We start from the raw sequence: 23,600 nt of genomic DNA on the forward strand, positions 1-23,600 counted from the left end.
GCTGTTTCTTTGGCGCGATTTGAGCTAGTTTTACTCATCATCTTCATCAGTGATCACTCTTAAATTCACCTTAATCACCTCAGTATTAACCTCTACTTCCCCTGTTTTTAAAATTTTATTTGTCAATAATCCACACTTTGTATAAAACATAAATTTACCAAAATGTTTGAAGCTCGTATGGTACGTGGTTTTATTATTAAAAGAATTCTTGAGGCTATAAAAGATTTGGTCTCTGAAGCATCATGGGATTGTTCGACCTCAGGAATGTCTCTTCAAGCTATGGACACTTCTCATGTCTCCTTAGTCTCTGTTTCATTAAAAGCTGACGGTTTTGATAAATACAGATGTGATCGAAATTTAACCCTTGGAATGAATTTGGCTAGGTAAGAATTTTCTATTGTCTCCCTTTACTCACCTGTTTTTCGTAGAATTTTCTGATACTTAATGTTTTGTTCGATTTAACTTCGTTTATATCCTTCATAAAATCAGTATTCAGTTCATTAATTTATTTATGTGTTAAACTGAGTAGTTAATTTAAAATGCTTTGTTCCACCTTCTCTCGTAGTTTGGCTCAAATTGTTAAAGCTGCTGGTAATGATGATGTTATCACTATTAAAGCTCCAGATGATGCCGATAAAATTACTCTTATTTTTGAACCTAAAAGTGAAACGGAAACCTGGGAATATGAAATAAAATTGATGAACCTCGATTCTGAATACCTTGGTATCCCGGTAAGTAGGTTAGGTTGGGTCCTAGTGATTTAACCCTTTGTTTCTTTTGGCGCCAAGCTATTAGCTAGTATCCCTTTGTCTTTACCGCTTGGTTTACTAGTGACAGATTGATCTTGATTTCTCTTTCAATCTGAATCTAAGGTAAACCTTTGACCTAACTAAATGGTTGATGATTGAAGATCGAACTCGAAAACTTCATATGATCAACGTGTTTTAGTCTCCCTTATATTAGCGTAATTCACCTCCTTAGCTATTAATGAAGAAAATTTGATAGGCCAACGTTCACATGATTGCCCAACATAATTATTAATTCTCTTTGATATTTTATCTTCACAGGAAACTGATTACAGCGTAAAAATCAATTTACCTTCTCATAAATTCCAAAGAATTTGCCGCGATCTCTCTCAAATTGGAGACTCAGTTACTATTTCAGCAGCTAAAGATGGAGTTAGATTCTCAACTACAGGAGATTTGGGTTCTGGAAATGTTAAGCTGAATCAAACCGCATCTGCTGATAAACCTGATGAGGCTGTTACAATCAAAATTGAAGAGCCCATCATTCTTTCATTCGCTCTAAAGTACCTCAATCATTTTGCCCGCGCAACTGCTCTCTCTCCTCAAGTTTCTCTTTCATTGTCAAAAGATGTTCCTCTAGGTAAGTGAACACATCTGTTCTTTTCGCGGCCAGGAAGAACGACATTAATAATTCTTTCTTTATCTTCTCGCCTTTTTTTCTAGTCGTTGAATACGTTATTCACGATGATGATGATGATGAGATTGGTTACATCAGATACTACTTGGCGCCAAAGATTGAGGAAGGAGAAGAATAATCATGGCTACCGATAAAGAACAATTGCACCGCTAGGCAACTCAAAAAGAAATCAGACAAATTTCTAGAGTCTATTCAATATTTTTTATTATCTTGAGAAAAACAAATTGATTAACCAAGTTTTTCTCACCAGCATTTAACAGATATGTGTTGATCAAATTGCCAAAATAATTATGAATAAAAAGCAACTTTGGTAATGTATATTTTCTTGATCCCTTTTCTGCTGTTCCAAATAATCTGATCGTGAATTTCATACAGAAGTTGATGTTTTTTTCGCTAAATTAATTAGTTCATTTCGAGTGGCGATTATGAATTGAAATTAATATTTGTAATCTTCAAAAGAAATCGGTTACCAGAGTATTTTATAGAATACTGTGGCTTAGAAACAGTCATTTATTCGAGAAAGTCAAAACAGTTTTCTAATCCTTAATTGTGGTAGAAGTTATTTAAATCTTTCGATTTCGAAGGTTCCACCCTATCATCAATTTTGAATAATGTGGTGTCCAAATTTGTTTAAGCGCAGTGTTTACAATTAAATATTCTGATGTAATTTGTGTTTTGAGTGTCTGGAATCGAATTGAAAAAAAAAGAATCGAGTTTGTACAAAAAATAAGGTTGACCATTCAAATAAAAAAGCAAGGAAAAGACACAACTTGTATTCTTTGCAGTGTTAACATTTTCGAATCCAGCAAAGGGTGTCTGGAGAAAGAAATGAATAAAGAAAAAGATTCTTTGAACTTATCGCAGATAGACAACTATTTTTGAATGTTGAAACGCTTGTTCCTTAAAAACTTGGCTTCATCACCAAGTTCATCTATCTAATAGCGTCAGAAAAAAGTGATGATCGGAAATAAGATGACAATGAGAATGGCGATACCAATGACTTGATAAGTTTCCATACTTCCATCGTTTGACTTGATATTAAGTCAACTTAGTGACCTGTTTTACTTGTAACATTTTCACAATGAGGACGAGGGTAAATTTTAAATGCAGGAGATGGAGATAATGGATTTCGATGATCTTTGTACATCTTTCCTTTCATCACCAGATTAAAGACTATGATGATGGCTATGAAGATGGCGATTGTGGAGGTGACAATTTCGGTTATGGCGATGATGACAGTTTTATCTTCGATATATTTGCAATTATTATGTTACTTTTCAGGGAGAATTAAATAAAGGAGAATGGGCATGAAAAAAGTAGATGAAGCAGAAAAGATCAACGAAATAAACAATAGACAAATGAAACAAGGAAGATTATCGAAGAGTATCACTGTAAAATGAAACCGCGAGAGGTTAATGATTCTTTCAGTATATTATAAAGCTCGATCTGGTGTTCAGGTTCAAGAGAGTGGACTTGTTGGATGACCGATTGCAAGTTGGGCGCAGCAATGAAACTAGAAATGTACACATTGACAAAAGTGGCCATCAAGAATTGACAATCAAATCGATCCATAATACCTCCATGGCCTGGAATCACATCACCAAAATCTTTTATTTTGAAAGCTCGCTTGAAACCACTCGCAAAGAAACCACCAAAAGGTCCGATAATTGAGCTGAACAAAGACAAGGCCAATGAATGTAGAACGAATGGGTAAAGCTTGATTGTTCGAGGAATATGTAACTGTGAATGAAAAGAGCAGAAAATAGAATAAGTTGAATGGTTAGAATGAATGAATAGTTAAATTAACATGAATTTTATATTGGAAAGAATTTTAAACTCGGCATTTTCAACTGATTCAAGTCTTATTTGTTTTGAATACAAATAAAATAAAGTAAAAAGTTGACAAGAACTGAAGCTGAATTCAGCTATTTATCGGCAAATATTCAGTATAAAATAGTCTTCAAATAGTTTCTGTGTGAATGAATAATTGTCAAAAGTATAATGAAATTAATTTGTACTGAAGTGATCGTGTGATAATCTTGTTAAATTATGAGTTTATATGGCTGAGCTTTGGAAAGAGATAAAAGCCATTTTTAGATTAACCAGGAAGGGTGCAATTCAAGCAAAAACTAGTCCATATTAAAATATCTGTAATACACATCTGTATAATGGTTTCTGTGTTTGTAACATTGAAATATTTCCTTTTCAACTATAATTACCATGAATTAATTATGCAACCAGTCTAATAACATTCATCATGAAGGGAAATGAAAAAGAAGGAAAAAATAAAAATAAGATTCTCATTTTTTCTAATAGATTAGCAATTTTATTCGCTTTGATCGTGTAGTGACTAAACTTTAGCCTTCAATATCAACTAACGCAATCTCAGAAATGAGTTTGTTGGTCATTCAATCTAAGGTTGATACTTAAAGACAGAAAGGGAAAAATAAACAGTAAAAAGAAGCTCAAGAAATTGAAATAATCTCGTGTAAAAAGAGAAGGTTTCTGTTGCTCAGATAATCAGTGACAATGATATATTGATATCATATTTTTGTTATTTTTAGACTTTCCGTTTACCTGGAGACTATTTAGTATTTGATTGAACATTAAAAGGTTTCAATCATTAGCTGCAAATGTAAACAGGAAAATGGAAAAAAATAATCAAATTTGATCAGTAAAAATAAAAGTGATATCGACATAATTAGACCGATTACTGTAACCTGGTAATTAGCTTGATCACAGTCTTTCAGTTAATGCAAGTTGACATTTTCTATCAATGCAATGGTGCACAGGCTCAAGTTTGATATATCTAATGAACTTAATGAAAATATCAAAAGTTTGAGAGTTGATGGAATCACATAAAAAATAATTGGCTGTTGAAAACATTTGATAGAGATTATTAAAGAAAGCTTCAGAATTTCAACTCAATCTATCCATTTTTCATTAAAAGTGTGGCTTCTTTAAATCCAATTTCAAGGTTTCTGTTTCATACATCACATTTGACTTTGAGATTATTGTTTCTATAGGGATACTAATTGTAACACAACTGTCATGAGCTAATCAGATGCATCAACTAGATGAGTATAGTAAAAAAGAGAAAGTCGCAAGCATTAAGTTGACTTCCTGCTACTAAGATGCCAAAGTTTGTCATGATAATTTGAAAATGAATCTCTCAATTTTCGTGACATAAGCTTTTGATTTGATTCGCTGGATGAAAAGAAAGTTAATCAGCGAATCACTTTTAGTGCAACTTAGCATGAAGAAAGATAACATTTGATAGAGAAAGATATAAGAGTTGACTTTCATTACCAGTTTGAGAAAAAAACTGAAATTCCGTGGTAAATCGTATTCTTGAAGCTGAAATAATGGAGAAGGGTTACAAGTCATCACGGTCTTCTCAAGATCTTCAGAATATCTGATTGGGCAAACGAAATATTCAAATTGGCACATAAAATGAGAAAACTAAAAGAAAAAAGAGAGAAATAATTTTTGTTAGAGATTGAGCTTTGGAATATATTCATTCAAAATAATTAATCATACCAGAAGACCAAGAATAACAGTTGCTATTCCCCCACCGATGAAACCTTCCCAGGTTTTTTTGGGTGAAAGTTTAATAAGAGGTGTTCGGCCGAAGAAGAAACCAAATAAATAAGCCATTACATCATTACATATGATCATTGAAACAGGTACAATAAACCAGATCAATCCTTCAAACATATTGGAAATGATGAAATATGATTGAGTAACCACAATTAACAGCGTAACATGAGTCCAAGCAAACTGTACATTAAGATTAATATAAAGAATAAATTAATCAAAAATCAATTCGAGAGCAGGTACAAAGAGTAAAATGTAAATATGGCTTACCAATGAAAATTGTCTCATATAATAACGTTTTTTAAGACTCAAAACAAACCAAACAAATCCAGTAATGTACAAACAAAAAGAGATAAATTTATGATAAGTGACTAGGACAGCCAAAAAGTTCTGAAATTGAAAAAGATAAAAATTCATGTTAATAATCAAAATCCTTCCTGAAATTTAAATGCATTATCAATTATTGTCTTGAAGAACGTACAGGTCGCTGTAAGAGAACTGCAAAATAATGAATAAAACTGGGTCCAAAGAGGAAATAATTGGACGTCAAAAGAAAATACCACGAGAGAGATCTGAACCAAGGTAATCCATGAACACGGTAGACAGCATATCCAACAGAGATAATTTCTTGAAAGCATTTAACTTGAACAATCAGCGTCTATTCGAGAAAGGAAGAAAAATTTAAAACACTCAGTCATAAAATCATAGCTGTTTGATAAAGAGTAAACATTCAAAATATCTTGAAATTGCCTAGGATTTACATCATAAATTAGATGTAAAGATAAATAAAAATCATCGGATCTGATAATTTTAGGTAGCTTTTTGGGTACACATTTGTGTTAATGAATGATAAAAAGGTTGATAGAATTAATCATCTACACAGTGATACCAATAAACGCTAGAAATAGCAACTAATGAGTCATATAAGGATAGGAAGAAATTCAAATATAGTTCCTTACAATTGTGATGAGAGCCAGAGGTCCAACATAAATTAAAAAACAAAATCCAGCAACCATGACAAAAGTAAATATTGATCGTACAATGTAGTTTCGCCATTTTGAAGGGAAATAAGCTAAACAGGTTTCAATGATTGGGTTAGTTTTTTCTTGTGGTTGAGACAGCGATTTGAGATAATTGTCTTTTTTAAGCAATTCTTCCACTAATTTTTCTTCCTCGGAGTCAACACCATCGAGAGAGCTTTGCCTGTCAAGATGCTTCTGTGAAAGAAAACAAAAACAAGAAATGAAAGATCAACAATAAAGTGCAAAGCAGAATATAAAGTTAAAGATTAGTATAGCCTCACAGACTATGCTTTAAAATTGAAGAAAAAGTAATTCAGATACAAATTTCCAAAACTTAAAAAAGTAATCATTAGAAATTCGCAATTAAACATTGAGTTGGTCGTTAAGATAAACATAAAGGAGAAGAAAAAAAGAGTAAGGAGAAAGGAACTAAAATATTTAAACTTACCTTTTCAATCATTTTTTCATCGTCGTCTTCTTCACTCTGGTCTTTGACAAGTCGCTGACGAAGATCGGAGGACATGGTCACAGATAAACAGCGATCCAATTGTGACCCAATTAGTTTAGAGTGGCAGCTGAAGATAAACAATAACAATTAGAAAATAAACTATCTTTTCATTAATTTTTTTAAAAGTAAAGCTTTGACATGCTCAACAGAACCATTATGGTTTAACCATAGAAGCTGAATAAGCCATAGGAAATACACAATGTATTTCCATCACTTAACGCCATCTGGTAAGTCAGAGATCTACTATTTTTTCCACTTATTATTTCATTTTTATTCAGCATTTCATTGCTTGGTCTGTTTATTTACTAATCTATCTTAATTTATCATGTCTCAGAAACCCTGAACAACTCAACAGTTTGTGGAACAAAAAGATTACCAACTGTAAGTAAGACTCAAAAGAAGAATAACATTTATCAAATCAAACATTGGGCATTTTAAATACTGTCCTTACTTTTTCAATTAATAACTCTTACCTTTTAGGACTTCGACTTCCAAACTGTTTAAGTAAAGATCATATTATCTAGCTGAACTCATTAAATAATGCATGATTACTGTTTTCTGATCAATCTGATTATTATCTTAAATTTGCCGATAGATCAACTAAGCTACTCAGCTATCAATAACCCTCAAGTTCTCAACATTTAATCATAAATTGCGCAACAAAACTTAAATCTATCTGCATTTAATTCAGTAATTGCTGAATCATTGGTGTCATCATTATTTTCAACTGTTAATCGATGGTGAAAATCTGTTTGATAAACAAATTCAGTTACGAATATGGAGTTATTAATAAGCTATTACTGAATGATTGAATAAAAAATAGTATCTTTATTAACAACAGTAATAAAAGCGTAAAAAAAGTAACACGAGTTGCGAGTAAAAAAAATAATCAAATTACAAAAGACAAAATGATTTTACAAATCTAACAAAACATTGCGTTAATTATCGTAATTATATGGTAAGTTGAATGGCAAAGTGGCAAAATATTAACAGTCAATCATGAAGATAAGGGTTATTTTTGATTAATTCATTAAAATTTGGATGTTCCATTAATGTTAGTCTGATTATGTTGACTTGAATCAATATTTGATCGAACACTTGCCATTATTTGGTGCGTTGCTGGTGTTGATGGCAAAGATGGAGGTGAAGTTGATGGTGATAGTTTATCAGATTGATCATTCAAATTGTCATGAAAATTGGGATCAGAGCTGCGCTTAATCTTTCCTTTGAAATATTCAGAATCTCGAATTTTTCTAGATTTATCTCGTTCTTCTGATAGTTTATTCATAAACTGAACAATTTTTGAATCAGTTTTACTTCCAAAAATCCTATTCTTTCCAAATAAGCCAAGTTTTTTATTTTTTCCTGCACTATGATAAGATCCAAAATTGGATGGAAATTTTGAGTGATAAGAATCGGACATGGACGATGCACTAGGACCAGAATTGGCCGCATTAGCAGCAAGTGTTGTAAGTTGTGAGACTAGTTTAGGATGCATTGTTGAAGTGACATCAATATCTGTAGACATGATTGAAGGATTGCCTAAACCAATTTGATTGTGAAGATTATTGACTAATTCATGGTATTGGTTTAAACTAATTGGATCAAGTGTATCATAAGCATTAGGATGAGGTTGAAGTGTAAAAGATCCGTAAGGTTGAAGATAGGTTACAGGTTCATCTGGAATCAGCCTCATAGCTTGCTCAAAGTCAGATGAATGGTGATTATGAACTTTACTATGAGTGTGGAATAGAGATGACGCCGGGTTTGTGAAGGAATCAAGAAATGGATTATGAACATGGTGAGTTTGCTGTTGATTTACTAACGGATTTTCAAGATAACCCAAATAAATATCACGTAATCTGCGAGGCTCATCAACACCTGGTTTATGGACAATAGGAGTGTTATATCTAAGAGAGTTTTTACACGAGAATGGTTGTCCAGGATAGCTGTGGATACAATAACCTGGAGCTTTTGAAGGGCGAACTGATGATGATGATTGTGAATGATAAGGAGTTGACAAAAAATTATTGCGAAGAGATGCTGATGGTGAAGGTGAAGGCGGTGGTGATCTAATCCCTTCCGGGATGAAATAGCTATTCTCCTCGATGTAAGATAATGGCTGATCTCCTTCAAGAGATAGTTGTTGCAACAATAGACGACGATAAAGCTCGTCGAAATTTGCCAAACTTGGATTTAATGGTATTACCATAGGACCTTCATATAAACCAGCTAAGCCCAACGGACTCGGTGTTACTTGGATATCAGAATGATCTGAAGATTGGATAACCTGTCGTTTGCCTCGATGACGACGTGATCTTAATGATAATAAATGTTCTTCAAAAAAGTCAGTACCAACTGAATTACTCTGAGGATTAATAGGTGATGGTGATGCTTGCTCATCTCCCTCGCTTGGTGTTGTAGGAACAACGATACGATGATAATCATCATCATTTCCATTTAATGTTTCATACATTTTACTTTTATCAATCACAGATCCATGAGATTTTTTATCACTACTAGGTTTATTTCGTAGATTACTCTCATTATTAAGATCATTGTTTCGGTTTTTGTTATGATTTGTGACTGTCCATGGAGGAGGATAAGAAGGTGGGTTCCATGTATTAATTTGATCTTGTTTTCTTCTTTCGTTGTTGAGATTGAACTGTTGACTGTTCCTTTGAATTGGTTGTTGTTGTTGATGGTGATACATTGCCTGCTTTAACTCGTCTGGATTCAAAGGTCTCAGAGATTTGGGTTTACCACCATATCTACCTCCATAGGAAAGTAAAACAATTTTTTTATCCTTCTCGGTGTTACCATTGTTATTGCCATTACTTTTTTTAGTATTGAAATTTGAATGGTAATTGTATTTTGGCTGTGAATTGACTGTTTCCACATTCATTATTTTGGGAACTTTTTCCGCAGAAACATTTATTCGTTGTGAAATAAAAGGTTCACCTTTATCCAACATTTTAATTGCATCTGGATCAACAGGTATTACTTGATTTAATGTTTTAACATTTTTTCTTTGATTATCATCATCCTCTGTGATTGTAGTTCTTTCTTTGTTATACTCTTTTACTCCATCTCCTTCCTCTTCATTTTCCTCATCATCTGTCTCTTGGTTTGAAACTTTTTTCTCTTCATCTTCTCCATCATCCTCTTCATCGTCGTCTTTTTCATCACCAGTATCTTCCTTTTCCCCTCCATTATCTTTTCCTTCTCCAGTTTCATTTTTACTTAATGCTGGTATTCCAGGAATATCAGGAAAATCTGGAAAAAATACTCTCGATCCTTTTTCCTTCTCCGAATAATCATATAATAAATCATCGGCTTCAGCCAAACCGGGAATCTTTAATTTCTCGTAAACTGTAAACCCCTGCAAGAAAAATTATGAAAAGCAGAAATCAATATTCAAAGTATTATTTAAATTAGCAAAAAAATCCAATTGATTAATGTTATAAGCTAAAAAAACCAAAGTATAACTTCGGAATAAAACATTTTCATCCCATTTTTAATCTTTTTTTGCTCATCAAATGCAATTCAATTGTGAGAAAAATGGATTAATAAGAAACAATTGATTTCAATTGTTAACTCATCTATAGCAAGTAATAAATTTCAAAACATAATTTTTCACATCATTTCATGGAGATTTCTTAAAGATGAACAAAAAACTGGGAAAATGATGATGAGAAAGCAAATTAAAGGATAGTCAGTAGATGTTGAGGATAAGGATGAGAGAGAAAGTGTATTTTGATTTCAATCGAAGGTGTTATGTCAATGATCAATGAAAATCTTTCACTTTAAAATAACAACTTTCAGTGCCAATATGAGGCCTTTTGTGAAAATACATTTTCTTGCTCCATCAGCATTAAACGGTTAATCTGGTCAACGGACTATTCAGCAACCATTATGATCGTTTCACAGTTGAAATCATCTGTAGATGGATTGGAAATCTTGGCACTTCAAAATCTGAGCAATTTAAAGTATAGCACTTACAATTGTAATATCAAATACTCACAAGGCTTACTTTCAAATTGGGGTTAAAATGGTTTCTAAAGGGTTGATCCAGTTAGTAACTTTCTTATATGTCAATATGTAAGACTATCATTGTAATTAAATGCAAGTACATGGATTGAATATAATTATTAATGGTAGGATAGGTTGATCGTAAAGTTAACAAGATTTATTTACCTCATCAAGAAGCTTAAGAAAAGCATCATCCTTTGTAACACCATTTTCATCTGGATAAGTCTCTAAGCCATTTATGGGTTTTTTGGTTGGACTTACGATTCCAGGCATTAATTCAACTTCAAGACTTGATTCGGTGAATCTGATGGAACCAATTAAATTGATTGATACAACCAATAGAATCTAATTATAAAGGTAAACACACACAAAAAATAAGAGATGGAAAATAATCAAATAAGAAATAAACAATTGAAGGGTAGAGTTACCCAAAAACAAGTTAATCATTCGGTTAATTGATAAAAAGTTAAAGTTTTAAACTATTGGTTGATATCCTTTGAGATTACAAATCTTTCATTCTTTATTTCACAATTTTTGTTTAACCAAATTTGTAATCTCCCGAGACTAAGTCTTATGATTTTTGTCTTTCTTCATTTTGTCTATTTTTGATTAATTTACAAGTCTGCGACACTGTCTAAATGACTTTCTTCTTTTGTCTAAGACTTATCAAAATTTCCTTTTCCTTTAGAATAATTTCATTCTATTTCCTTCCGTATTAATTGGTATAAATACCAGAAGTTTCATATTAATATTTAACTATTATGTTCAAAGTTCTAGTTCACTTACAGTACTTTAATATTGTCAATTTTCATGTTTAAAACAGTTAAGAGAAATGCTAAAACCTTTGATAAATTTATGTCTAATTAAAGTTTCCTTTTGATTATAAATCTAAGTTTCTATTCAGTCTAAGACTAAGTCTGCCATTGTTGTAAAATTTGTGCTTTTGTGGTTAAAGTTCAAGTATTGAGTTTCCAAGTGTACTTGACCATCATTAAGATTGTTAAAGCCAAAGACTAAGTCTAAAGTGGTAAATGCTGTTTGAGCTAAAAGCTTGTGAATTGTTAATTATCATCCTGATACTGTTGTCTGAATTGACTTGTTCAACTTTAAGTATATTTTGGTTAGAATTTGGATTCTCAACCTAAGCTATATAACGCGTGCCAGTTAGCTTTTTTATGCTTTTACCTGTTCAGTCATTCAAGTCTAAGACTTACTAATCCGTCAACTATTTTGGTCATTCTGTGGTTACTAATCCTGGTTAAAACAAGAAGTAATCTCAAGCTCTCCATAGTCTAAGACATTGTGTTTCAGTTGAACTCTGGTGATCCTAAAAGAACCTGATATTCAGGATTTGAAAGGCTTGAATAATCTTCTGAGTGAATAAATTGTGTTTAAATTGTAAGCAATTGAAGTGAATTTATTTAATTCGGTTAACTTAGTTTAAAACTATGAACTCTTCCTTTCAAATGGCGACCACGGCAGGATTGCCATTGAATTCCTGTTATACAACTGACTATTGTTTTGCGTTAGAAGAAGGTGATAATGATCAATCGTCTAAGACAACTTCAAATCAAAATCAGCAAACTCCGATATCAACACCCAGAACTAACTCTAAAGTGAAAGACATGCCTGTGTTCGAAATGAAACATCATTTACGAAAGTGGAAAGTGAAATATCTTCTTAATGACGACCTCATCAAAGAAAAGTTTTATGATGCGATTCATACATTGTTTGCTTTAAGCAGTACATTCGATGCTACCGATGAAATGATCGACGAAAGTGATAGTGATAAACTTGTGCTGCCTGCTGATTTTCCTGAATGGGTTAGTGAATTAAGAGAAATTGGTACAACAGAAACTGATATTCGTGAAATTATATTAAGTGTTGGACCAACGCCAAAGGCAATGATTCTAGCCAGTGATCAGGCAATTAGAAAATTAAAAGTAGCTGCACCAGCTAAAAGATATCTTGAGTACATGGTTAAGCAATGGGCTAAACCTGAAGCTGTTGGATTGAAACTTGTCAACCCTGGTACTAATTTAAGAGAGATTTTGGAATCTGAACAAACTATTCCAAGTCCACAAGCCTTAGGCAGAACTGATAGAAACGAACCAAGTACTAGCAGACCTCAAATTGAAGATGCAGATTCTAATCAAGAAGATTCTGATGGATATGATGATACTCGTGTGTTTGAACCTGAACAATCTCGACGAACTGAGAATAATTCAAAGAATTATGTGCGTTGCAAACCTAAATTACCTAAACTTCCAGTTTACACTCAAGGTTCTATGGATCCTTGGCAATGGTTACAGACCATAAAGCGTATTCTCTCGCTAGAAAGATGTCATGATGACGATAAGCTTTACGTGCTACAAAAAGCTATGGCTTATGATTTTTTGCCTTACGCTAAGGTGTTAGATAAAGAAAAGCATGATAGTAAGTCGTACATTGCTGCATTGGAATCGAAGTTAAGGAACCCAGCGGTAATTTCTCAAGCAACTTCAGAGTTTCATCAACTGAAATGGAATTTCGACTCTCATCCGACTGAATTTATTAGAAATTTGGAGACAATGGTAATCAAGGTTAAAGGTGAACCCTCACCTGCAGAGTTTATACAGGACGTATTGATTCGATTACCATCTGAAGTCAAAGACTCGTTAATCAGATCAAAATCAGTCACCGACATTCAAGATTTGACTGCCGCTTTGGTCAACGAATACAATATTGAATTGAGAAAACGAAGTGAACGAAGTGAACGAAAAGATTCCTACAAGGAGAGACGAGGAGATGACCGTAAACATGCTGCCGGTAATGTTTCAGCTAGTGGAAGTAGTTCTAGTGGAACATCAGCATCTTCATCAAATCGTGCAGAGAAAACACCTTTCAGGTGTTACAATTGTAATGCACTGGGTCATTCTTCGAGAGAATGCCGTAAACCCAGAAAGTCTAAGACTTACGAGAATCCCGCCCATGCTAGTAAGCAGGAAGGTCGAACTGAACGGTTTCAACCAGCTCAGTTGCGGATGGCTAATGCACCAACGTTTGGTCAGAGCCAGAATCAACAAAATCCGAGTCAGCCACAGGCTAAAGAATCAACAAACTTGGTACAAGAAATTGACACGACTAATGCATTTATGGCAAGAGCACCAGAGAAAAATTATATTTTCATGATGAATGATAATAGTAATCAACAAGTGGAGTTAATTACGAGAATTGACCCATCACCAAGAAACTTTCCGACAGTCAGATTGACTATGTGCTATCCAGATAGGGAGATAGTTAAAGTAGGTGATGTGTTACTGGACACTGGAGCTTGCACCTCGTGCATTGATTATCAATTTGCGCAAAAGATGAAGGCTTTCATTATGAAGTCTAATGTTACTATTCGAGGAGTAGTAGCTGAAAGTTATCAAGTTGTTGAAGGAGCCGCATATGCTATTTTGAAGCATCCGAAAATGTCTAAGACAAGGATAATCAAGTTTCAAGTAATGAAAGATTTGGAACCAATGATGGTCTTAGGTAACAGATTTGCAGACGTTTATTTTGTTGGTATGGTAAATCATGGAGGTAGATACCAAGTGAATTTACGAGATAATGTGGAAAGCGAATGGCTAAGCCCTGAACTCGCTTTTAGATTTTGCACAGCAGAAGAATCCTGGGGATTGCTTAATGTGCCTGAAGTTCCCTCTGTTAATACGATCAGAGAAACAGTTGAACAAACGATATTGAACAGTTTGCCGTATTCACCCTGGATGGATGAAGAGTTAAATTCAAACTGTCAATTTCCACAATTGGAAGTGGAACGACTTCATTACTTTCAAGAAATGTCTAAGACACCGGAATTCGAGAATGTAATGCCGATTTATTTGCAAATTGAACAACCTGAACTTCAATTAGCAGAACGTTTAATGAAGAGAATGGACTCTAAGCTGAGTACTGAAAAACGAGAAGAACTATTGGAAGTTCTTATGGAATATCAAGAAGTGTTTAGTAAGACTAAGTCTGATATGGGATTAGTTCCGTGGCAAAAATGGCCGATAAAGATAGACATTGGAGATAGCAAAATTCCGCATCAACAACCGTACCCATGCACAATTGAGAAACGACGTGAGTTTCAAAAGATAATTGCCGAATTAATTAAGCATGATATTGTTGAAAAGAGTAATGCTCCTGGTGGATCTCCTGCAATGTTGATTGGTAAACCAGATGGAAGTTTTAGACTATTAAATGATCTGCGAGCCGTCAACCGACTTACGAATGTTATCTTTCACCCAATGCCGAGAATTGATGATTGCTTGGAAGCAATTCGTGGAACTAAGTTTTTCAATATGTTTGATTTATATCAAGGCTATTTTCAAATAGAAATCCCTCCGTCTGAACGAGGTAAAACAGTGTTTTTAACGCCTGATGGTAAATACCAATACAAAAGGTTGCCTATGGGCCTAGCTTGTGCACCTTTCGAGTTTCAACGACTTATGAATACAGTTCTGAATGGTTTAAACTACACTGAATGTTTGGGATACTTTGACGACATTCCGGTTATGGGAAAAAGTTGGTCTGAACTATTGTATAATACAAGATTAGTTTTGGAGCGACTTAGAGACTGGAACTTAAAGATAAAGACTGACAAATGCCAGTTTGGTGTGACTGAATTAGTGCTGTTAGGACATCTTGTCAATGGAGATGGGATTCGACCTGACCCTAACAAAGTTACTGCTTTAAAGAAACTGCCGTACCCAAATAGTGTGAAACAATTGCAATCAATCATGGGTTGCTACAACTATTTTTCGAGATACATAAAGAACTATTCAACTTTGGCTGCGCCTTTGTATAAGTTAATTTCCAAGGAAAGGAAATTCAAGATGTTAAAGCAAGATCATCAAGCGTTAGATGAATTGAAAAATGCATTGATTGAAGAAACAATGTTAGTACACTTCGATCCTGAACTCAAGAAAAAGTTAACAGTAGATGCAAGTGATGTTGCAGTAGGAGGTATATTGCTTCAAGCAGACCCTCAACAAGAAATTCCAAGTGAATTTGAATCGCTAAAAGATGTTCCAATCGAGAAAATTAAGCATTGGAAGCCGTTGTATTTCTTCTCTCAGAAGTTGGCGAAACACCAACAGAATTACTCAGTGTCTGAGAAAGAATGCCTAGCTGTTTTAGTGGCGATTAAAAAGTTTAAACATTATTTGGATGGATCAGAGTTTTTAGTGGAAACTGATCATCATGCATTATGCCAGTTACCCAAATTAAAGTTTAAAAATCAAAGGATGGAGAGATGGCAAATCATCTTATCGAGTTTTAAGTATAAGGTTATTTATACTAAAGGTGATAAACATGGCCCTGATTGTTTATCAAGATACCAAACTGAATGGTCTCCGAAATTGTTAGACCCTGAAGCCGACTTTATTGAAGATTTATTTTGGATGCAGTTTGTTAACTTTCAAAGTGATGAAGTTGACAATGAAATCAGTGAAGCTGAAATTAATGAAGCTAAACTACTCGATTCATTCCTGATGAAACAGTTTAAAACTGTGTATTATTATCAAACGAGTGATAATTGGACTGAAAAGCTGAAAGAAGCACAATTGGAAGATATCGAGATTAGCAAAATCATCCTGAATTTAGTTGTTGATCCTAAATGTGAGCTTCATAAAAAGTATTTATTTATGAATGATTTATTGTTTCATAAACCGATGTTTGGTCACGACATCAATCGAATCGTTATAAACGAGAAAATCTTGAAAGATTTGTTCAAAGAGGAACACGAGTCTCCTCTAGGTGGTCATTTTGGCATTGAAAAAACTTATTTGCAAATCGCAAGAAGATTTTGGATGGAAAAGTTATACGAAAAGGTCAAAGACTTATGCCAAAACTGTGAAAAATGTTATTTGGGAAAAGCTTCAAATGTTACTTATGCTGAACCAAGTTTAAAACCGGTTCCTGAATCAATTTTGGAAAGATTGGAAATGGACGCTCAAGGTCCTATTACATTCAAGAATGGAGCTAAAAAAGTAATACTTGTTTTGATTGATACATTGTCAAGATTCGTATATGCTAAATTGTTACCCGATCAAAAGTCTAAGACTGTAATCAAGTTTTTGGACGAGTATTTCAGTGAGTTTGGATTTCCTTCAATAATTCAAACTGATCGAGGGAGAAACTTCCTTTCAGGGGAAGTCGAGCATCATTTAAAAAAGTTAGGGATTAAGCACGAAGTTTCAAACGCTTACCACCCTCAAAGTCAAGGTACAGTGGAGAGAATCAATCGAACGATTGCCGAGCGATTACGTACAGCAATTATTAATCAAGAGACAATTGATTTGAAATCATCTTTGGAGAATGCCATTATTGCAATAAACTCTTCGATACACAAAATTCATCGATTTTCACCGTATTATCTAGTGTTTGGTAGATACCTGAAAAAACCAATTGATTTGCATCTAAATCTAACTTCAACAATCAATGAAACAATTGAAAGTTGCCGAAAATTAGCAAGAGAAAGGCTAATGAACCAACAAAAGTATTACCAAGAAAGACTTCAGTCTGTGACTAAGCGAAATCCTTATAAAATTTTGGACCTTTGCTATGTGAAAAATAGTGCACCTTCCTTAGGAACAACCAAAAAATTGGTGAATAAGTTTTTTGGACCATTTTTTGTATTAGGTGTTAAGCATGGTTCTGTACTTTTGTTAAATCCTGAAAATCGAGAAAGATTCACTAGCAATTTGGAACTAACAAGACCTCATGTTGGAATAATTCCTGAGAAGTTAATTCAATTGAAAAATGAATTACAAGTTGAAACTGACTTAGTCAACACAAGTGAAGCAGATGAGCAAAATGCATCTTTAAGTCAAGCATCTGCAGTTAATCAAGATTTAAATCAAGATGATTTAAATGATTTCAATGTTTCGAGTTCAAGTCTAAGACTGAGTACCGATAATCAAACATTGCCGAGCAGTTTAGCAGTCAATATTGATTCCGATTCAAGTGAAAAATCAACATTAATTGATGAAAATTGTGCATCTCAATTTAATCAAGTTCAAAGTTTGAAACAGAAAAAGAAAAGAAAGAGACGAAGAAAGTATAATACTGCAAACAGAGAGATAATGGATAATCCAGTGATTAGTGGTCAAGATGTTGAAAAGCTTGGACCAGTTACCAGAAAAAGAAAAGTTGTTTCAGTCAACTTAATCCAGTTCAAACGAGTAAAAACGCTAAGTCTAAGACTAAAATTGAAAAGATTTAAATTAAGCGCAATTAACCAGTTGGCTATTTTTCGCGCTAATTATGCAGTAAAGTGGGGAAAGACTCCCTCTACGTCACTTTCACTTGTGACTTCAATTAGCCTAGTTGACATTTTGAATCAATCATTGTTCTGTTCTCTTTTGACCAACAACCATTTCGATTCTTCTAGTTTTAAACTATCTTTTCTTGATTTATTCAATCTAAAAGTTCAGTCTTTGACTCTTTCTTTACAATTGTGTTCAAAATTAACTGATTTAGTTAATTCAGTATTGATCAAATTTTCAAATTGTGAAAATTTCCGAGTTTCAACTTTACCCTTAAGACTAAGTCTTCCAGCTCTAAGCTTTGAAAAGCTAAATTTGTGTTTCAACTTTGATTGTTACAATCATTCTGTGCTGATAAACTTTGGTTTTCATCTGAACTTTGGTGAACAATTAACTTTTGGTGACAATTTCAAATTGTGTGAAGAGTTCTGTTTAAAACAAGTTTATATTTTCATCGAAATGCCTAATTCTGTGGTATCAAACGCATCAACCTCATCAAGTACTGGATCGTACATTTCTGCTGGATCAATCATATCTGATGCAAGATTCTCAATGAGATTGGCAAGGAATCTAAGAAAGTTCCAACTTGCACCAACTCCACCGACAAGTCCTGTAGAGGTCATAGACCTGGACAAATCTAATGATGGTCAAATGGATGGTGGAAACGATTTTGACTGGGGAGAAGAGGCTAAGTCTAATAAAACAGTAAGATTTTATTTGGATGATGAGAATACTCAAAATGCTATAAGCCATTATTATGATCCTTTGCCTGAAAAAACGGCCTACGGATTGAGCTCTTTTTCTAAGACTTTTGTGGACAACAGTCCTTACCCTCCACCGAGTGCTGATCAGGGAAGACGAAACTGTGAGTTTCCAGCACCAGTTCCTACGGCTCCAACGCCAGATTATTTGAAAACTGAATTTTTCATAAGAGCTCGAGATGATGTAAAAGCTGACATCAAGCAGTATGAAGAAGAGAAAACCTGGTTTAATTCATTCATTAAAGAAAAGCTTCAAGCTAACGTAGTTGAGGATAACTTGGACAAAGTCAATTTCAGTTCCTTGCGAAAAGGTTTCACTGCCGCCCAAGTTATTCATCCAAAGTTTAATGAATTCAAAACCATTATAACTTGCATTCTCTGTGAGCAAATTGCTCTTAATCCACGAAGTTGCCATCAATGCAACAAAATCTATTGCTTAGGATGTGTCAAATGGCTTCAAGCTTTACCAAGCGATTTGGAATTGGCAAAAATTGATAAACCTGATTGTTTCATGTGTGTGAATCAGAACTGTCTAGTTGATCTTCAAACAATGGGTTACCCTAAGTATGGCGAGGTTAAAGACCAGTCGATAAATGAATTCTTCAAGGAAGCAAGTTTCCGATGTCACAGGAAATTCTGCGAGCAACAGCATATCAGTGCTAACATTTTGTTTCACATTCAAAAATGTCGAAGAGGTCCACTCAACTTTAAATTTGATCGGACTCTGCAGCTAACATTTATGTCTGGACTCATTCGTGATGAGTTGAACAAGCGTCCTAAGGACATAACTTCATTGTTACCGGTTCATCTCAAGAAACAAGAACCAACTAAAACGATTCCGCAACTTTGGCATGAACGAGCATTATGCTATGCCTTTTTGATTAAGAGTTACGAGAATAAGGAAATCTCACCACTTGATATGAGAGCTCAAGCTAATTTCCAGAACAATTATTGGAACAACAAGAAAAGGATGCAAGATCCTACTGAGCCTATTGATGAAGGTGAACAATTTGCTCTTGATATTGGTTTTCCGAGTGTTGCGCCTCAACCTATTCCTGACGTCCCGAGGAGATGGCCTACAACTAAATGCAGTACTGTTCCGTACTATTTGCTTCAAGCATCTGAAACCTGGCGAAGATGGGCTAAATATGTTGATATTGATGCCGATTCTATTTCTACAACGTCGTCTCTAGTATTATACTCTCACGACATTAATGATCCTGAGTCTCCATTTGTTCTAGCTGATCCTTTTGAGAGAATGGCTCCAGCAGAGGCTGAAAGCATTCAAGACTGGATTCGGGAAAAATTCCCATCGTGTAAAAATCCTACCAATATTTACCAAGAAATTGCTGTTTCTACCAAAGAGAGAACTGTTCTAACTAGAAATCGAAAGAGGCAACAATTGGCTTTATCTTTTCAGAAGCGACCAGAGGCAAACATTCCTCCGATGTTAAATGAACAACTTGCAGTCATAGACGAGATGGCAGCTAAATGTCCTGAAAAAGAGTTAACCTTTTCTCTGTCAATGTTCAATGTCAGAATTAAGGAAAATGGTTTCTTCAGACCTAGACCTTGTTGGCTAGCAATTATGGATGGAAATCTCGAAGTTGTGTATGAGACTTTCGTCAAATACAGGGAGATCGATCATGTTGACTCCAGATTCCACGGTTTAACGGTCAAAGACCTTAAGTATGCAAGAAACTTGGCAACAGTTCGTGATCAAGTTATAAAGTTCTTGGCTTGCGCTAAAAAGGTGATTGGATATGGTTTGATTAACCATCTACAAAATTTGGGTCTCTCAAGACAAGAAATCAAGGTGTTACACCCGAAGCTCAGAGACATTAATAACTATTTCTCACCCTACGTTGAGCACCCAATGAACATTCATGTCATTGCATTCTTGTGGTTTCACGGATATACCCTGCCAGCAAATCCTCATTCACCTGTGGTAGAGACAACTACGGTAATGCGTCTGTATTTATTACAATGGAAGGACATTGAAAGAATGGCTGAGATTCATGGTGGCATTCATAATGAAAATTGCCAGAAAACCTGCGGTAATAGAATCACATCTGGATTGCTAAACGAGTTTACTGAAGGCTTAGCCAAAGGTGTTTGCAAATGGCCAGAAGAATGGCGAAAGAATCCTCGCAGCATCAGAATACCTGATTTTAATGACAATTGTATTCTGCCGTCAAATGAATTACTGAAACGAACTGCTGAATTATACAAAGAAGATTCAAAGAAGGCAAAGCCTGATTCAACACCACAATCCAGGAATAAAAGAATCGTAGAAATGCTTAAAGCAAAGAGAGCTGCTGAACCATCGGAAATTGGAGGTTCCTACGTAAAGAATCCTAGATTTGATTATGATCCGAACGAAAAGTATAATACTGTTTGGAATCAAATGAAAGATGCGCCTAAGCCTCAAGAAGAAAGTGCAGCCTCAGCCTCAGCCTCGAATGAACCAGTAGATGGATGGTCAGAGGAATAATTAACTTGATTCTGGGTTCTTAATCAAGAGTCCAGGGATATGAAGGGTAGAGTTACCCAAAAACAAGTTAATCATTCGGTTAATTGATAAAAAGTTAAAGTTTTAAACTATTGGTTGATATCCTTTGAGATTACAAATCTTTCATTCTTTCTTTCACAATTTTTGTTTAACCAAATTTGTAATCTCCCGAGACTAAGTCTTATGATTTTTGTCTTTCTTCATTTTGTCTATTTTTGATTAATTTACAAGTCTGCGACACTGTCTAAATGACTTTCTTCTTTTGTCTAAGACTTATCAAAATTTCCTTTTCCTTTAGAATAATTTCATTCTATTTCCTTCCGTATTAATTGGTATAAATACCAGAAGTTTCATATTAATATTTAACTATTATGTTCAAAGTTCTAGTTCACTTACAGTACTTTAATATTGTCAATTTTCATGTTTAAAACAGTTAAGAGAAATGCTAAAACCTTTGATAAATTTATGTCTAATTAAAGTTTCCTTTTGATTATAAATCTAAGTTTCTATTCAGTCTAAGACTAAGTCTGCCATTGTTGTAAAATTTGTGCTTTTGTGGTTAAAGTTCAAGTATTGAGTTTCCAAGTGTACTTGACCATCATTAAGATTGTTAAAGCCAAAGACTAAGTCTAAAGTGGTAAATGCTGTTTGAGCTAAAAGCTTGTGAATTGTTAATTATCATCCTGATACTGTTGTCTGAATTGACTTGTTCAACTTTAAGTATATTTTGGTTAGAATTTGGATTCTCAACCTAAGCTATATAACGCGTGCCAGTTAGCTTTTTTATGCTTTTACCTGTTCAGTCATTCAAGTCTAAGACTTACTAATCCGTCAACTATTTTGGTCATTCTGTGGTTACTAATCCTGGTTAAAACAAGAAGTAATCTCAAGCTCTCCATAGTCTAAGACATTGTGTTTCAGTTGAACTCTGGTGATCCTAAAAGAACCTGATATTCAGGATTTGAAAGGCTTGAATAATCTTCTGAGTGAATAAATTGTGTTTAAATTGTAAGCAATTGAAGTGAATTTATTTAATTCGGTTAACTTAGTTTAAAACTATGAACTCTTCCTTTCACAATGTTTGTTTTCATGTTTTGTTTAGGAAGAAAGTGAAATCATTAGTGGCTCGTTTGAATTGAAAAATTTTCATTTCATAAAGTCCATTGAAATGTAGTATTTGTTGGGATTGTTGAATCAAATATAATATTTGATTGACCATCTCTTTTGTTTGAAAGGGTTTAGCTGTAAAAAGGTTTCTTCCTTTTTGACCCTTTTCCTGGACCCAAAATTGGAAACAATTGAATTTGTGTTTACCTTGATGATCATTGTTTTTGACATTCATCAGTGAACCATTTTATCCTTTTATGCTATTCAAATGGTAACATTTTTAGATTGTTTTAAATACTGATGACACTCGATTACAAGTCGAAAAGAGAACAGTTTTTACTTTTAAAATTGTAAGCATTCAAACAATTGAATTGATTTGGAAGCTCTGTGCTAATCCTTAACTGTAAATAAACGAAATTTACACCTAATGGAACAAATGGGTTTGTTTTGGGTTGCACTTCACCTTGACTTGATTCAAATACAACTGTAAATGAAATGAGATTATCTTTTATCCTTATTCAAATATATCTTCAATGTATTCATGTAAACAATCCAAAAAATAGATCAAAGCAAGGCCGATATCTTTCAAAGTCTAAACTCATCCAATCAATATTTTCAACTTGAAAACTCAAGTCTAACAGATAAGTTAACCAAAGTTCAAATAGCCAGTAATGCAAATATCAGAGCAATAATGGCAGGAGATGAAGAGATAACTTTAACTTGAGAGTGATTTGACTTCCAATACACTGTAAATTGAAAATAGCTTACCAAATGCAAACAAGTTCAACCAAAGACAATATTGACCTGAGAATATCGATTCATCCAATTTCAATTAACTACATTCTATAAGATAAAGATTAAGTTCTATCCCTAAATTACTTGAATCAATCCAATTCGAGAGCCATGGTAAAGGTTTACTAAAATCAATTTTCTGGTTAAATATCTAAGGTTAAATGGACCAAAAATGTACTTGCCTTTATCTGACATCGTAATCCGATTTCAATTCGTCCAAACATGATTTAAAGTTGAAATGAATGACCAAAGTATCACGAGTATTCGGTGAACAGTTGAACAACGAAGAATCACATGAAAACAACTTTTAACGTAAAGAAGTAATAACGGACAAAATTATCAATTTTCAATGGCTAATGGCTCTACTTTCACTTAGCAACGTTAGTCATTGGAAAAAGTCAGAAGTTAAAACAATTTGAAAATATCAACTTTATTCAACAATCAGACGATTACAAATGATGTTACTAATGTTGCTAATGTTAGTGATGAAAGTAAGCGAAAAGATGTAACCGCCTTCAAATCTGAACTCTG

At 33.9% G+C, this 23,600-nt stretch overlaps 3 protein-coding genes across 4 annotated transcripts; 1 reads left to right on the forward strand and 2 right to left on the reverse strand.

The window, feature by feature from the left end:
• Nucleotides 1-37: 37 nt before the first annotated feature.
• On the forward strand, nt 38-1,761 carry LOC107367042 (DNA sliding clamp PCNA). The gene is made up of 4 exons (XM_015934703.2): nt 38-383; nt 566-731; nt 1,068-1,386; nt 1,470-1,761. Exons 1-4 carry the CDS (start codon nt 163-165, stop codon nt 1,559-1,561), a joined length of 798 nt encoding a protein of 265 aa, XP_015790189.1. The 5' UTR covers nt 38-162; the 3' UTR covers nt 1,562-1,761.
• A 144-nt stretch (nt 1,762-1,905) lies between these two features.
• Cds (CDP-diacylglycerol synthase) lies at nt 1,906-6,687 on the reverse strand. Its single transcript, XM_015934702.3, has 7 exons — nt 6,511-6,687; nt 6,000-6,257; nt 5,522-5,698; nt 5,311-5,430; nt 4,984-5,223; nt 4,753-4,905; nt 1,906-3,183 (listed from the first exon to the last, which is right to left on the reverse strand). Exons 1-7 carry the CDS (start codon nt 6,583-6,585, stop codon nt 2,830-2,832), a joined length of 1,377 nt encoding a protein of 458 aa, XP_015790188.1. The 5' UTR covers nt 6,586-6,687; the 3' UTR covers nt 1,906-2,829.
• Nucleotides 6,688-7,378: 691 nt separating this feature from the next.
• On the reverse strand, nt 7,379-23,544 carry LOC107367068 (uncharacterized). Of its 2 annotated transcripts, none has more exons than XM_025161859.2 (3): nt 23,252-23,544; nt 10,768-10,947; nt 7,379-9,952 (listed from the first exon to the last, which is right to left on the reverse strand). In XM_025161859.2, the coding sequence occupies exons 1-3, from the start codon at nt 23,291-23,293 to the stop codon at nt 7,601-7,603; spliced, it is 2,574 nt and encodes an 857-aa protein (XP_025017627.2). In that variant the 5' UTR covers nt 23,294-23,544; the 3' UTR covers nt 7,379-7,600. The 2 variants fall into 2 exon arrangements, with proteins under 2 accessions (XP_025017627.2, XP_015790222.2); XM_015934736.3 differs by lacking the exon at nt 23,252-23,544 and adding an exon at nt 22,485-22,604.
• Nucleotides 23,545-23,600: the final 56 nt, after the last annotated feature.

Source organism: Tetranychus urticae, chromosome 3 (assembly GCF_039701765.1).
Source record: "Tetranychus urticae isolate SD_2017Ah chromosome 3, NJAU_TeUrti_SD_1.0, whole genome shotgun sequence".
In the NCBI taxonomy this organism is placed as follows: Eukaryota; Metazoa; Arthropoda; class Arachnida; order Trombidiformes; family Tetranychidae; genus Tetranychus; species Tetranychus urticae.

Bases quoted from the DNA above. Each gene is read 5' to 3' on its own strand.
- Cds (XM_015934702.3), bottom strand. From the start codon at position 6,585: ATGTCCTCCGATCTTCGTCAGCGACTTGTCAAAGACCAGAGTGAAGAA. The intron at 4,906-4,983 runs GTATGATTAATT...TTTTTCTTTTAG, and splicing joins CTGTTATTCTTGGTCTTCTG to TTTTCTCATTTTATGTGCCA. The intron at 3,184-4,752 runs GTAATGAAAGTC...TTTCATTCACAG, and splicing joins TCAGTTTTTTTCTCAAACTG to TTACATATTCCTCGAACAAT.
- LOC107367068 (XM_025161859.2), bottom strand. From the start codon at position 23,293: ATGTTTGGACGAATTGAAATCGGATTACGATGTCAGATAAAG. The intron at 10,948-23,251 runs GCAAGTACATTT...CTTTATAATTAG, and splicing joins GATTACGATGTCAGATAAAG to ATTCTATTGGTTGTATCAAT. The intron at 9,953-10,767 runs GTAAATAAATCT...TTTTTCTTGCAG, and splicing joins TTCTTAAGCTTCTTGATGAG to GGGTTTACAGTTTACGAGAA.
- LOC107367042 (XM_015934703.2), top strand. From the start codon at position 163: ATGTTTGAAGCTCGTATGGTACGTGGTTTTATTATTAAAAGAATTCTT. The intron at 384-565 runs GTAAGAATTTTC...CTTCTCTCGTAG, and splicing joins CTTGGAATGAATTTGGCTAG to TTTGGCTCAAATTGTTAAAG. The intron at 1,387-1,469 runs GTAAGTGAACAC...CTTTTTTTCTAG, and splicing joins GTCAAAAGATGTTCCTCTAG to TCGTTGAATACGTTATTCAC.